We start from the raw sequence: 15,315 nt of genomic DNA on the forward strand, positions 1-15,315 counted from the left end.
AAGCGAAGTGTGAAACGAAAAGTAAATCTCCAGCAGGAGGTGTCTTTGTTCGTTTTCGTTACCCTTTTTTTATTCTGACACTTAAAATGCATCCACGCCAAAAACTGAATGGCAGTCTGTCACTTTGCTGTTGATTAATCCATTTTGTATTTTCATTTTCATTTTGTTAGATTTACAAAGCATTGCTATGAAAAATGTAAACATTGCATTTGTTTTTAGTTCTGACACATTATGCATTTTATGAAGAAAATGCAAAGCCAAAGTGAAGCTTGGATTTCCTTTTCTCGATTAGCTTTTCCATTTTAGATCTGGCCATGAAATACCAGAATAATGACTAAAATGAAATGACAGATAGCTGTTTTAAATTTCAAACAAAACCAGCATAAAACACAATTTTATTTTCAGGCTTTGTGTTCTCTAATAAAAACTTTTTAGAATAAATAAAAAAATACATAATAAATAAAAAATGTTTGTTTTTTTTTTAAAGCACTTTGAATTGCCCTTGTGTATGAATTGCTAATAAATGAACATGTCTTGCCTATTATAGCTTTACTAATCACAGCAAAAGCCCACCAACAGGGGAGAGGACATCAAGACATCTGCAGAAAAATGACATCAATATAATTCCACACCAGGATCTGTGTGCAGTCCACTGAGCTCAGCAATAGTGCTGTAGTCAAGGCTGCTTTGTTGAGTCCAAGACCATAACTAGTCAAAGCCGAGTCAAGACTGAGTCTAAAGGAGGCCGAAGTCAAGTCAAAACTGAGTCCAAATGAAAGCAAAACCGTTTCAATAACAAAACTCAAAAAATCGAGTCAAAAAATAATAAAAAACACAAAAGAAGGATTTCCTTTGTACAACAATAAATTCAAATTCAAACCATAATAAATAGCTCCTCTTCTACCTATAAACATAAATGTACTAGGGATTTAAACCTTCTTTGCATTCAGTGCCCGCGCTGATTAAATGCAAGCAGCGCCCACTCTGAATGAATCAAGCCAATGCCCACTCTGAATGAATCTACCCATGGCCGGCTCTGAATAAATCCAACTAGTGCCCTCTCTGAATGAATCCAACCAGTGCCCGTTCTGAATTCTCTTAATTCATGCAACTAATCCTCACTCTAAATGAATTCAACCAGTGTCTGTATCGTAAAATATCATGAAAATGCTTAAAATTATGTTTTTGTCGTGATGGCTTAATTATGTCAATCAATTTACCTGGCTGTTTAAAGTGATTCTTGTTTGTCACCTTTAATATCAGAATTATATCAGGATATAATGTGTATTCCACTGTGACAGAAGTAAAAATCAAACTAAAGCCTTTACATTAGCAAAACAAAATGTTCCAATCAATAATGCCATCCATCAGACATCAACAACCCTTTCTGTCTGTTTACCTGCTTGATCATCTGGCATCCTTGGTTTAGTTCTGGCCCAGTTCTGGGTGGGTCCCCAGACCAGATCTGGCCCATGCATTGTAAAACAAGAAGTAATGAATATGGCCCAGATGAGGCCCACACACTGTAAAATGAGTACAACTAACAACTAACTAAAATGAGTACAACTAACAATTAGTAGAACTAATAGATATGACCCAGATCTGGCCCACATACTGTAAAGTGAGTAGAAATAAGGGATCTGGCCCAGCTTTGGCCCATATGCTGCAAAGTGTGTAAGTTTAACGGCCTGTGGTCCAGATCTGGCCCACATGCTGTAAAGTGAGCATATTTAAAAGGTGTGGGCCAGATCTGGCTCATATATGGCACCCAGTTACGACTGAGTACCCACCTTGGTCCCCAGCCCAGATGTGGCCCTGCAGGATGTTCATTTATTACAGAACATGTAAAATATTTGTAATATTTCTTCTTAATAATCAATATGTGTCAAAAGACATTTCCAATGAAAACTCCATGTGGATTTTGGTGAAATAAAAAAAAAAACAGTAAATGGATGAATGAAAAAAGGCTTCATCTCTGTGACAGGTCATCGTCTGCAGTCTTAGTGTGTACATCTTCAAAGACGTATTCAGCTGGCCATTCCACAGACCACATGCCTTGAGTCAAAGAGTACTATGTTTTTCACATTCATAAATACATTTTTGCAATATTTCTCAAAAAAAATCACAACTTTTTCAGACATTCAATTTTAAATCAAATTTCAGAGATGACTGAAAATTACACTTTACTGTGGAATAAAAACAGTTGTGTATGTCCCTGAAGTATAGTTGACCAGCCATTCAGTGGGCCTTTTTAAAATACGTGCGTACATGAGATCAAGCCAACTGCATAAGAGGCACTGTTTTGCAGTTTAACTTGATAAACAGCTAGTTTTCTGATTCTTTTCATAATAATTAGTTTGACTGCTAGAGGATATTTTTTTCACAGTAAACAAATACAAACCTGGATAAAGGTCTGTTTTGCTAATGAATTTAAATACCTCATTTTATTCTATAATACGTTAAACATGGGCCCTTTCTGGGATGTGCACTGGATCCCACTTTGGCAAGAAGCGAGTTTCTAAACCCACCTATCGTGGTAGTAACCTAAGATATAGAGGCTTTTAACTGATTCCAACATGAGCTTACGTGGGTATATTACGGTAATAATGCTAATAATAATAATGCTAATGACAGTGATAACAATTACAAACATTTTCAAAGTAGAAAAAGTATTAATGAACAAAAGCAAATACACAAAACAGAAGAGATAGAGGGGTAAGGCGAAGTGTTAGGGCTACATGGCCCTTCAAACTGAGCTTTTTCAGAGGCACACTCCAAACGGAGTGTTTTGAGAAAAACAGAAAAACTGGCACGATGGCTGCGCGAGCGACCAACGAAACCCACAAATGTAACGTAAGAGCACGGTATTCCGTACACTTGCAAATATTTCTGTCTGTGTAATAAAAAACACTTTCTTGACATTTGTCAAAGATACATCTGAGACATTATCATATATCCTTTTTTCCATCAAATCGGTTGGCAAGACCATCTAAGCTGGGTTTGGACATCAAATCTATGCAAATAATGAGCGACCCCCCCTCCCCCCCAGCGCCACACGAACATGGCGGGTGGGGAGACCCAGGGATGCGAATGTGAATGTGAATGTGGTGGGGAAAACTTTCACGACCAGTTAAAATGCATTTTAGCACGTTTAAACATCATATTTAACACTACGAACGAATATTAAACAATGGATTATCACCATGAAACACAGTATGTTTAGTACTGAGTTGTTAATCTAAGTTTACACCGTCAGCTAAGTGACCTTAGCAGACTCCTTTCAGCTGCGTAGCTTCACAGCACTGCCTCACTTTACTAGGCTGATGGTAGCCTCATTCATTGCACATATTGTTTATAATGATTCAATTTTAGAATCAGTATAATCCGTTAATGTCTATTTTTATGAAATTAGATTTCATAAACCTTCAAATAAAATGCAGAGAAAACACTGTACGGAAAACTGCTTCTTCTTTGGAAGCTGGTGTACCGAATGCTGTCGGCACAAACCGCGGACGCAGATGACTTTTTTTTCTTATTTCTTTAAAAGTATTGGCCCAAATGTGACCAATCAAAGTGCAGATTGGTTGCTAGGCAGATTTTGCAGAGTCCAACCAATCATTAAATCGTGTATGACTTTTGGTATTTCCGCAATAACTAGTAAAACGCGAAAAATGCCGAAATACTGTACGGAATACAGTGCTCTTACGTTAAGTATTCCCTCCGTTAAAAATTAGTTTAACCATTGTATTATCTTAGTTGAATGTCGTTTCAATGTATTATTTTCGTTTTCTTTATAACATGCATAAAAAATCGCTAATAGCATGCTAACGTCTCGGTAGCTAGCTAGCTAACTTTCCCGTTCCACCTTAAATAGTTCGGCAGTTCTGACGTCTTGAGCGCCAGAATGTCACTGCTGCTCCATTTAAGGTGGAACGGAAAAATTTGAACAAGAAGCTAGTGAATGGCTGACTTCAGCTTCGTAACACCAAAGAATTAGCGGTGGGCGATAATAAATAATTGTCTTATACCCCTCTTTGAAAGCATATGATGCCCTAAATGCAACTAAAGCCCAACAGCGAGGTTGCTGAACTTTTCCCTTCTCTGCTATCGCTGAAGGCGAGCCGGGTCAGCTATAGAGCACCGCTAGTAGCCTGTTAATGAAGTAATGTTTTTTTTCTTAGTTTGAGGGTTGTTCCATTTCGTAGGTCAAGATTTCAACCACTACCCCTTGTAACTCAGTTCCAAGGGGTTAGGGTGACCCTCGAAAACAAGAGGTAGAGGTAAAAGAAGAAATAGGATTAAAAACTGAAACTGCTGTTACTAGAAACAACGAGTTTTCCACAGCCAGTTTTGAGCACTGTTACCATGGTGACCGAGATTTGGCCGTTAAATAAGCTGACTGAACTGGTTTAAGCCGGTTGCAGCCAGTCTTCTCCGGTTTATTCCAGAGGGAGGCAGCTTTTTTAGCCAACATTAAGTTAGTTAACTTGTCTTGCTAACTTTACATTAGTTATGGGCTTAATATGCTTAGTAATACAAACATAACTCATAATTAGTAATGTAATAAAAGAACAAAATCTCCAGTCTAGTTCGGTAAAGTTAGGTTGATACTGGATATTCAGCGGAGACACAGAGACACGCCTGACAAACATAGTACAACCTTTAGTTTGGTTAAATATGCATCGACTGAATTTTAATGATTTTTTTTTCTATAAATAAATCGCTATTGTGTCACATCCATATGATTGACAGATCTAAAATCACTTGTAGTGTACAGAGACACGCCTGACAAACATAGTACAACCTTTAGTTTAGGAAAATATTCCTTGACTGAATTTTAATGATTTTTTTTAATTAAAATAAATCGCTATTGTATCACATCTATATGACTTCCAGATCTAAAATCACTTGTAGTGTACAGAGATATGCCTGACAAACATACTACAACCTTTAGTTTGGAAAAAAAAGCCTTGACTGAATTTTAATGATTTCTTATAGAAAAATAAATCGCTATTGTGTCACATCCATATGACTGACAGATCTAAAATCACTGGTAGTGTACAGAGACACACCTGACAAATATATTACAACCTTTAGTTTTTTTTTAACCAAATAAATGTTCATTGTAACATGAATGATAGCAGAAGTATGACAGGAATTGTCAGCAAATATATTGGGAGAAAAAAGGAATAAAAAAGAAGGTTCTATGAAAAAGCACATCTTTGTACAATCTGAGAGGTTTTTTTTTTTTTTTGTATTATTAGCGGGTCATGCATCCCTTACAATCAGCAGCAGTGATGCTGCCAAACCAGACCATGATGCATCTGGTTAGGATGTTCTTCATGGTGAAACTGTAGAAGTTGCAGAGCAGCTGTTGTGGCAGCTTGACTCTCCTCAGCCTTCGGAGGAAATGGAGGGATTATTGGGCCTGTTTGACATTGTGTGATGTGTTGAGTGACCAGGTGAGATCCATGGCTATGTGGACACCGAGGAACTTGAAGCTGCTCACGTTTTCCACCATCATCTCTTTGATGCACAGTGGTACATACACTCTGCTCCCCCTTATGAAGTGAACAATCATCCCCTAGGTTTCGCTAACACTGAGGGAGAGCTTGTTGGACCACTCTGTAAGGAGCTTCACTTCCTCCCTGTACGGTCCCTCATCGTTGTTGGTGATGCTGCCAATTTGTGTGTCGTCAGCAAACTTGATGATGGTGTTGGAGCTGTGTTTTATGATGCAGTCCTAGGTGTAAAGTGTGTACACTCAAAAAATATTTAAGCCCAAAAGTTAAAACTTACATATTTTAATTACGTCAATTTTCCATTCAATTTAAATACATAAATCCAATGTAAAAAATGGTATTATAATTTGTTTCTCCATCATGTTCAATAAACCTGAACACATTAAATAACATTTAAATTAGAAGTACTTGTAAGATTTACAAATATTCACAGCACAAATACTTAGACTGTGTAAATGTATTAAATGACAATACATGTTAAATTCACGAACATGTAGTCCAAACTGTATTAAACAGTATTTGCTGAGGTTCCTTACAAGACACATGTAAACTTTAAAGTCTAATGTGAAAGAAATAAACATAACTTTATATATTTCAGCTGTGATCAAATTCCCTGGTTTAGAATTTCTATTCAATCAAAACTGAACTGCTAATTAAAGCAAATGTTTATGTGCACAGCGTTCCTCCTGAGGTGCAGCTCTCACGCTAACCATCATGCAGGTTAGCTAGCTAACGCTATCAGTCACTTCATGCCATGCTAACATGTCGAGGTCACCTACAGTTACAAAAACCATGAACTGCTGATTTGAATATTAATGCAATACATCTTTATATTCTCTGCTTCACAATAAATCACTCCCATTAATTATTTAATCACCTTTTGTACCCGTTACCATGACAGCAGACCTAGCAAGGATGCTAGCTGGCTAGTTTGCTGGTGTTGTCTAGAGTATCTCTCAAAATAAGCAAAATGAAACATTAATATACGGTCAAAAACATTAAAAACACAAATGAAGTTAATGCGCATCACAGTTTTAGTGCAGCTGCACTGTATAACAAAGAATGGTGGGAGATTGTAAAAATAAAAAGAGCCATTTCATGTCCACCATGCCAGCTGAAGCAACTTCTTGGTTGATGATGCGTTTCCTGTTCCTATTGCACATGCGCACTGTCTCCTAATAAGATTTAGTGGAAAAATCTAAAAGGTCTTAAACAGTTCAATTAAATCAGTTTGGATTTATCCAAATTGTGTTCCTTCTAATGAATATAAATAAGTAAAGTATATTTCTCTGTTTTTTAAATAAGTTTTATGTAAAATATTTGCTTAATGTTTATGATGGCTATAAATCATTTTTTGAGTGTAGAGTCTGGGTGAGAGGACGGATCCTCTGCTAAGTGTGGGGGTCGGGGGGTGTTGGTCACTCACCTTAACAGACTGTGGTCTGCTGATCTATGATTCAGCTGCACAATGAGTGACTTTAAGTGATTTAACTGGGTTTGATCACAGTTTTCCCAGAGGTTTGTAACTGATTGCAGACAGACTTTACTGCACTCCATTTAACACACCATAAACATATAGCATGAAAAATACTGAGTCACCACACTGTGATAAATAGAGAAAAAGAAAAAGGAGGAACTACATAAAAGCACTTGAGAGCAGCAAAGGAAAGAAATCAGATTTACAGCATTAAGATGGCTGCTGCCCCCTTGTGGTGCCCCTAATCAAATGTTTATTAAGAAGATCTTATGCCTGAAGAGCACTCTTCTTTTTTAAAGCTTTCATTAGGATCAGCAGTGCTGGGCAGCAGTGTGTGAACAAGGTCTGATAATCATATTAAAATAATTATAGTAATCAGGGCTGTAGTCGGGATCAGAGGTCTATTTTGCAGAAATGTGACCCACTTCACACAGTGAGTGAAGCACATTGACAAATGTGTGTATTAGAGGTTTGAATCTTTGAGCCGACAGTGAATCGATTCACAAGTCGTTGCTTTTCAATCAATTCAAAGGTGTTTTTGTAAATTGAGACTCGATTCAGTGATTCAACGTTCTTTAAGAAATATTGTACTGCACTAAAAGTATTCTTAAAAGACTTCCTCTAATGTTTCTCAGACAAAAACTGAATCAGTCACATTACTTCAGTAATGTTTATTGCAGCAATGGATATTTAAAATGAACATGCTGTAAAAAGGTTAAAGTAGTGTGAAGTGCTTTTTAAAGAAAACAGGACCCTTTTTCAGATAACATATTTTTAAACAGGACTTTTATTAATATATATCCACTCTCTCACAGTAATTTTATATAGATATATGTACAAACACAGACATGTACAGATATAGGAACTCAAAGTAAACACTCAAAGCTTAAACATCTAAGTGTATAATAAGAAGGTACGACACAATACAGGTAATACAATAAATTAGTAAAAATGTAGGTAACAGTGGAAACAATGCCCATTTAGTGTAAAGCTAAATCATATCTGTGAGTTTAGTATGTTCAGGATGATGAGGTATAAACCTACACACAGTTGAAGAAAATAATCTGGAAAATCTGTCAGTTTTGTTTTTACAGTAGAAAATAAGTCTTTAAAAGGGGCATTTTGTCCCACTCTCAGTGCAATACGACACCCCCTTACATGGAGTAAGAGGCCTCATGACAAAGTTTTACGGAATGTATAATTCATATGTCAAAACATTTCTAGTCTTTGTATGAGAAACTGTGTTATTTACAATGTACAGCATTAAAAATATATTATACGGTAAAACTGAGGCCTCCATTACTGATTCCATGAAGTGACTACATGTACAAAAATAATATCAATATAAATGAACCATGTAGATATAAAATCACTAAACAACATGAAAGCATGAAAATATGTAACTTATATAAAAGTATTTATATTGTTATAAATATTTTAATTAATATATTGTTTGTTTTCTTGATTTCTGTGCGCATCCTTTTGTTTTGATTACTACTGTATTTTTAAAACATAGCTGCTCCACTATAGACCACAATAGTAGACTCACTTTGTCTATAATGCTATTTTCAAAAACTGAAAAACCCCTCAGCCCCCGCCCTCACCAAAGTCTGTGAACACCGCTGATCAGCTGTCTGTATTCAAACACTGACAGATCTGCCAACTTTTACATCTTTGCTATAGTGAGATTTAAGCTTGCCAGGATGAGGTGAGGTGTGTATGCAGAGGGTGGGTGATATGATTTAGGTTTTTTTATGGTTTTAGTTGTACAGTTTTACTTTTAGTTGCCAGCCATGAATTCCGTCACACCGAACTGTTTAACCCTTTAATGTCCTCACCAAGAAAAAAAACAATGGATTTTTTTTTTGTATTTTTTATTTGTTTGGGACAATAATGAAAACAATTGGTGTTTAAATATTCATGTCTACCAAACGGTCGAGATGGCACTTTGTGGCATATATAGTGACTCAAAATGTGCTCTACCAAATTGTTCAGCAGAACATTAAAGAGGTAATAAAGAAACTTTTGAAAGTTTTGATTCACTTTCTGAGTCATTTCATCATTTTTTAAGGAACACAGCCATTTTAACTGTCTGCAGAGACACTGGAATTTCATCTAAAATATTACTAAAATGTTTCAGAATCAAATCTTTACCATGCTCAAATAGGACCTCTTTCCACAGCAACACTACATGTATGAATTTACTATAAAACTATTATTGGAAATAAAACTAAATATCTGAAATATATTTTGATATTTGATTTTTGCTTACTTCCTTACTTACTTATGCATAAAATAATATCACCATGAGTGGCTATGTGGACATCAAGATCCAGATCGTGGTAGTTTCAGAAGGATTTTTTCACATTCATATTTACACTCATGAGATTTAACATGGAAACAGCTGTGTTTTCCACGGTGGTCTACTCTGGAGTGTAGCCACATACTGGCCTCTTATATCCTGAGCCTACACATACTGATCACAGGCCTACCCAATCACATGGGAAAAGAATATTTATTAAGAGAATTACTTTAGTAAATGTGTTGGTTTTTATGTAATCACAAAAACAGTGAATTCAAAACAGGCTGTTTTTGCAGCTTAGTTTCTATATATGGACTGTAAGGACTGGGGAGTGAGGGATATGTCTTTTATTTCCATAGGTAGAGTTTTTCTGTTTTTTGAACCCTTTAAAAGCAAATGAATGCACAATTCAGTCAGAGTTTATTGCCTGTGCTGTTTTAATGATACTTTAATGAACAAATCCAGGTCCAAAAAAATGGGATTGTATGTGGAATGCCAATAGAAACAGAAAGCAGGAATTAATAAATTCTGTTTGACCTGTATTAAATTAAAAAACAGCACAAAAACATCACATTTGATGTTTTAATTAATGAGCACTATTGTTTTTTTTTTTGTAAACATGCACTCATTTCAAATATGATACCTGCATCTTTTTTTCCAAAATAGAGCATGTTTACTACTGTGTTACATACTTTCCTTTAAACAGCACTTAAACATTCGGAGACTGAAGACACAAAATGATCCAGTTTTAAAAGTGGATTCTTGTCTTTCTTCAGTTACAGATGTATAAATATTATGAGCTCGAGTCCAGAGAAGCTACTGGACATTTCTGGACGTTGTTGACATGTGGATTCCACTGTGCATCATACAGTCTTAACTTACATTTGCAGATGCAGTGACAAACAGTGTTTATGACAACGATTTGTCAAAGTATTCCTGAGGCCATGTGTTGATATCCATCACAGAAGCATGAGGATTTTTAATGCAGTGTCGTCTGAGAGGTCAAAGGTCACAGGTATTCAGGTGAGGTTTTTGGCAGACGGTTAAGTTGATAAGCTAAAATGCGAAATATCTTGTCTTTGTGCTGTTACTGTTTAAATACAGCTCAAAGTGAATTTACAAATCACTGCTCTCTGTTTTTATTTGTATTTTATTTACTGTCCCAACATTTTTGGAACTGGGTTTGTAAACTGGCCTGTTATCAGTGGATGTTATCAGTGGTGAAATACTGTAGCACGATGTTGCAGATTATTGTGTATCTCTTTCGTGCTCTTCTTCCTCTCTCTGCTCTTCCTGTTGCAGCTCCAGCAGCTCACTGAGGACCTCCAGCATTTCATCATAGATCTGCTGCAACCTACACACAAACACACACAAACACACATTCAGTCATAATGTTCATGTTGGAGCTCCTTAACGTCACACTTCAACATGGCAGGTTGAGATTCATTATAAAGACACATTACATTGTAAAGCTACATGATAACTTAAAACTATTTACTTGTGAAAAGATAAATTAATCAAGACAAGATGGTTTTATGGAGGAGTGTAAAACAGAGACCTCAGATCTGAATGGAAAGGCATCTAGAATGAAGGATAACTCAGTAAACAGAGATTTCTCTATTAGCCCTATAATGCCTAAAGCAGAAAGCAGCATTTTCTGTCTCTAATTTACTCTTCTCCTTCAATAACGTCATTTCTCAGTACTGCTTTTAGATGTAACAACAATATCTAACAAAGCTGAACATTTATAGATGTTTAATTTGTAAGATATGCTACCTTTTTGAAACAAGCAAATGTATTTTATCAGAATTTGTGAGTGTGGTGGGAGCTTACACATCTGGGTGCATTCTATCTATTTCTGTATTGTTTATGGCTCAGTTACACTGTTTTATATCAGCATTATTTTGCACAATAACTGACTACTTTGCCATCTTTTGTTGTAACAAATTAAATCAAATATCACATCAAACTAAAAATGTATTTTATCGTTACACTCTACTACAAATTGAAGAGCAATTAATCGCAGTGTGAGAGTGTGTGTGTGTGTGTGTGTGTGTGTGTGTGTTTGTGTGTGTGTGTGTGTGTGTGTGTATGTTGCTCACTTGTCCAAGGTGGCATCCTGTTGTCGCAGCGTGGTCAGATATAGCTGTATGAATGTCAAGCTGCTGCTCTTATCCTTCGTTACAACGTGGTCTGAGTCACAGAGAGACATTCTGAGCTGCTGGATGATTTGTGGGAAATTCTTATCAGTCTTTACGTTGGTATCGGACCATTTCTTCAGTTTAGACACCTAAATGTAAATAATGTCAAACAAAACACTTCAGTAAATACATTTTCAAAGCAGTTTTCTCCTCAATTTTATCATGTCTGATTCCACCCGCTAGGTAGTTCTTCCCTTATCAAACAATGTTACCGAGCTGGGAGAGTGAAGGCTAGCACCTGATTTCTTCTGAGACACGTGAAACACCACTGCCTCATTTCAAAGTGCTTTGTCATTAAAAAAGCTTCTTATTCCTTTACAGGTGTTTCCCACTCAGTTTTCTGTAGAGCTCTACTTTCACTCCCCTGACTCAACCTGCACTCACCTGACTCCCAATCAGCTGCTTCATTGTTTTTTTCTCCTTCTTTCTTTTCCGCGCTGCCTCCCGCTCCTGCAGAGACTCCTCCTCACGGGCTTTAGTCATGCGCTGTTTCACATTAGGAAAAAGAAAATATACACATTAACTTCAATTATGGACTGAGGGTTAATGTTAGAATTAGCATTAAATTTACTAGCGACGTTAATTAAAGCAACTGAGTTTAGGCTTAATAAAGGGCAGATTAATGTTCTTTTCAATGTTAGGGTTATTTATCATATTTAGGGTCAGGCTTAATGTTAGTGGTAATATCATTCCCCTCTACATGGCAGACTGTGGTTTGATATCTTGCTTGGGCAAACACACCACACTATACCAGTAGGAGTCCTTGGGCAAGACTCCTAAAGCTACATTTGCCTTCCTCTGTAACATCATTCAACTCTAGCTCTGGATAAGAGCATCTGCCAAACACTTAAATGTAAATGTAAAGATAGATTTACCTCAACCTCCATGATGACCAAACCCACGAACATGTTGAAGAAGATGAAGTGGCCTATCAGTATGAAGACGACGGGGAAGAGCCGACTGTAGGTCACTCCTGAACTATCTACTTTCTTCAACAGGTCCACCCAGCCGTCCAGCTAAAATAGAACAACAAAAAACGACATGCAGTCAATTATCATGTTTGCTATTGCGAAAACTTTGTCGCAGGAAACAGAAAGCAGGGATGGAAATTTATAGGGTGATTAGATTGTAAGGAGGAGGGGTTTCATTCTAGAAAATGTGAATGGGGTGAACATTCTAGAACAGAGTGAATGAGTGAATGGAGAGGTCATTCTAGAACAGTGTAAGGGGGGTGTTGCTGCTGATTGTTGATGTTTGTTTTCATATGTTTGTGTTTATTGAGGATTGTTTATATCAAATGTAAACAGTTGTTTTTACAAGCTTTAGATGTTTATATTTTCTACATATACATTATGTGTGATTGCAGATGCTTGTGTCCAACTCACTGTTACTAAGCCAAAGATGGTGAGCAGAGCGGACCCCAAATCCCCCCAGTGCTCGAGGTCCCCTGAAGCCTGCTCTCCGAAATAGAGAACTCCAGCAACAGCAAAGATGAACATGATGAAGAACACCAAACTCATCACATACACAGCTCTCTTCATGGCTTTAGCCAGCATCACAACCAGAGCCTGCAAAATAGCACGAAACAGACGAAAACAGTTATAAAAACAAAATCTTCTCATATGTTCATATTTAAACATCACACGTGAGCTAAATTTTTATTTAAAGGCATCTTTAGAATTTTCTTTCATAGGTTTTCACTTTAGAACAATTCTAAGAACAGGTGCTATTCTTGAATAAACTGGTTCTTAAATATTTTCCTAATCTTGCAGAACCTTCATACTTGTTTTACACAGAAAGAGTTGATACGGTAAACCTGAAACTAATTATTCTAAATATTATCACTGTTAAAAGTACACACTGGATATCAATGGGCTACATGAAAAATGACCTAATAATCTATTTAAGAGAATAACACTTAATTAACACCTTACCTGAAGTGAGGGGAAGAAGGAGATGGTCTTCAGGACCCGGAGGGCGCGGAAAGGCCTGAAGTTCTGCTGGGAGAAGAATGAAATGGCTCCCTCAGCGAACACTGCCACCAGAGACAGCAGCAGCAACGCAGAGCTGAAGACATTAAGGCCACTTCTCCAAAATCCACGTGGCTCAACATAGAACTTCACACAGAACTCCAACACATAGAGGATCAGAAAAACCCCCTCAGCCACCTGCAGGACGGATTAACTACATTAATCACACCTCAGACGAGTCTCTGATGAACTCTCTCTCTCAGTCTGTCTCTCTCTTCCTCTCTCTCTCTCTTTCTCTCTCTCTCTCTCTTTCTCTCTCTCTCTCTCTCTCTTATATGAAATTGTGAAATCAGACTAACTCTAATTTTACAGTGTACTGACCCGAAACAGCCCTGCGTTACTGTAGTCCTCCTCCAGGGCGATGACGACTGCGTTGATGACAATAATTAGCACAAGGAACGCGTTAAATAAAAAGTGCTGACTGATGGACGAAATGAACGAGTGAAAGCGCACATCTCTCCTCCTGCACACAAGCAACAAACACAAAAGAACAACTGTTACTTTTCTTCAACTCAAATATTATTTACACTTGCACCACCATTCATGCAGAAATATAAACGTTTTTCACACTGATGCTGAAATAAATTAGCTGATCATATTAAAGCACTAATTTTAACTTTTCATACTAAAGCAGAAATATAAAGGCTTTCTGATATTGATGAAGAACTTTGTTTTACACTCTGGAGCTGGGGGTCGGGTCCTCCACTGAAAATCTCCTGCCGTTGTCCATGATTCTGTGGTCAAACAACTCTCACACTGAAAACTGCAGCACAAAAGTCCAAAAACACACACACACACACCACAGTATCACCCTTTAGTACACATCGTCATGACAACCAAGGACAGATTCGTTATGACGTCATCGCCACGACACGTTTGGTCATTATCGTCAGCGAAATCGCTTTTACACTTCAGTAATTAACGTTATCGTATCGGTTATCTTACATGACAAAATGGTCTTTAGTTCTGAGTTTGTCTGCCAGATGTTGTCGCATTAACTGCACAGCACAAAGAAGCCATTTTGACTGGTGTGATTAGCTGAGACAGTTTCTCACACAGCAACCCGAACATTTGGCAGGAGACTCACAACAACTCAGCTAAGTTAAAAGAATATGGCTTATTTTCTAGGAAAAGATCATTAAAAGTGGAAAAGTGGAAATATAAAACCTTCTCGGCCTTATTTAGAAATGAACGAAGGCCGTATAAAACACTATTCTGACTTCGAAAAATCCCCGAGCAGCTAAAACTGTGCTTTTACTGCATCTTACCACATTTAAGACGACTAATCTTGTTATTTTTCCATTTTGTCTCTCATTCATAAATGAATAAATCACATTAAAAGTAGAAATCAATAAAAACACTTACCTTTTCGTGAACGACGCTGTTCTCTAAGCTTACTCCTCGTTTTTCCTCCGCCGACAAATATATACGGTCAGAGTGTCTGGTGGTGACGTCATAATGGAGGGCGGTGCTAATTTGCATAATGCAGTGCGTTATTCTGTAGTCCTCGTTATGCCCATATTAGGAATTCCGGGTCTGAGCGCCCATTTCTCTATGGCCAGAATGAACAGGGTTTTCGAAAAATCACCTGTATCGCACCTTGTGTTAAATAAAAATGTTCAGAACCAGATACGTTTTGTCCTGTGTATATTTTCCTCCCGAATACCACTGGATCCTCTGAATTACGAGGTCGTTAAAGAGCTATACCCGTTAATAAAACCTCTGGGAGGGATAATTTGATAGGCTAAAACTCCTTGTTAAAAATACTACCCGTGTTAAAACT

General features: G+C 37.1%; 1 protein-coding gene across 1 annotated transcript; it reads right to left on the reverse strand.

Moving 5' to 3' along the window:
- Positions 1–9,589: 9,589 nt before the first annotated feature.
- On the reverse strand, positions 9,590–15,051 carry LOC118825851 (cation channel sperm-associated protein 3-like). The gene is made up of 5 exons (XM_036596698.1): positions 13,437–15,051; positions 12,888–13,070; positions 12,378–12,518; positions 11,887–11,988; positions 9,590–11,591 (listed from the first exon to the last, which is right to left on the reverse strand). Exons 2-5 carry the CDS (start codon positions 13,056–13,058, stop codon positions 11,400–11,402), a joined length of 606 nt encoding a protein of 201 aa, XP_036452591.1. The 5' UTR covers positions 13,059–13,070; positions 13,437–15,051; the 3' UTR covers positions 9,590–11,399.
- Positions 15,052–15,315: the final 264 nt, after the last annotated feature.

The sequence above is a fragment of the Colossoma macropomum genome, unplaced genomic scaffold (assembly GCF_904425465.1).
Source record: "Colossoma macropomum unplaced genomic scaffold, Colossoma_macropomum, whole genome shotgun sequence".
Taxonomy (NCBI): Eukaryota; Metazoa; Chordata; class Actinopteri; order Characiformes; family Serrasalmidae; genus Colossoma; species Colossoma macropomum.

Coding starts and splice junctions, on each gene's coding strand:
- LOC118825851 (XM_036596698.1), bottom strand. CDS start 13,058: ATGCTGGCTAAAGCCATGAAGAGAGCTGTGTATGTGATGAGTTTGGTG. Junction 11,989..12,377: donor TGGTCATCATGGAGGTTGAG/GTAAATCTATCT, acceptor AATGTGAAACAG/CGCATGACTAAAGCCCGTGA. Junction 11,592..11,886: donor AGCAGCTGATTGGGAGTCAG/GTGAGTGCAGGT, acceptor ATTTACATTTAG/GTGTCTAAACTGAAGAAATG.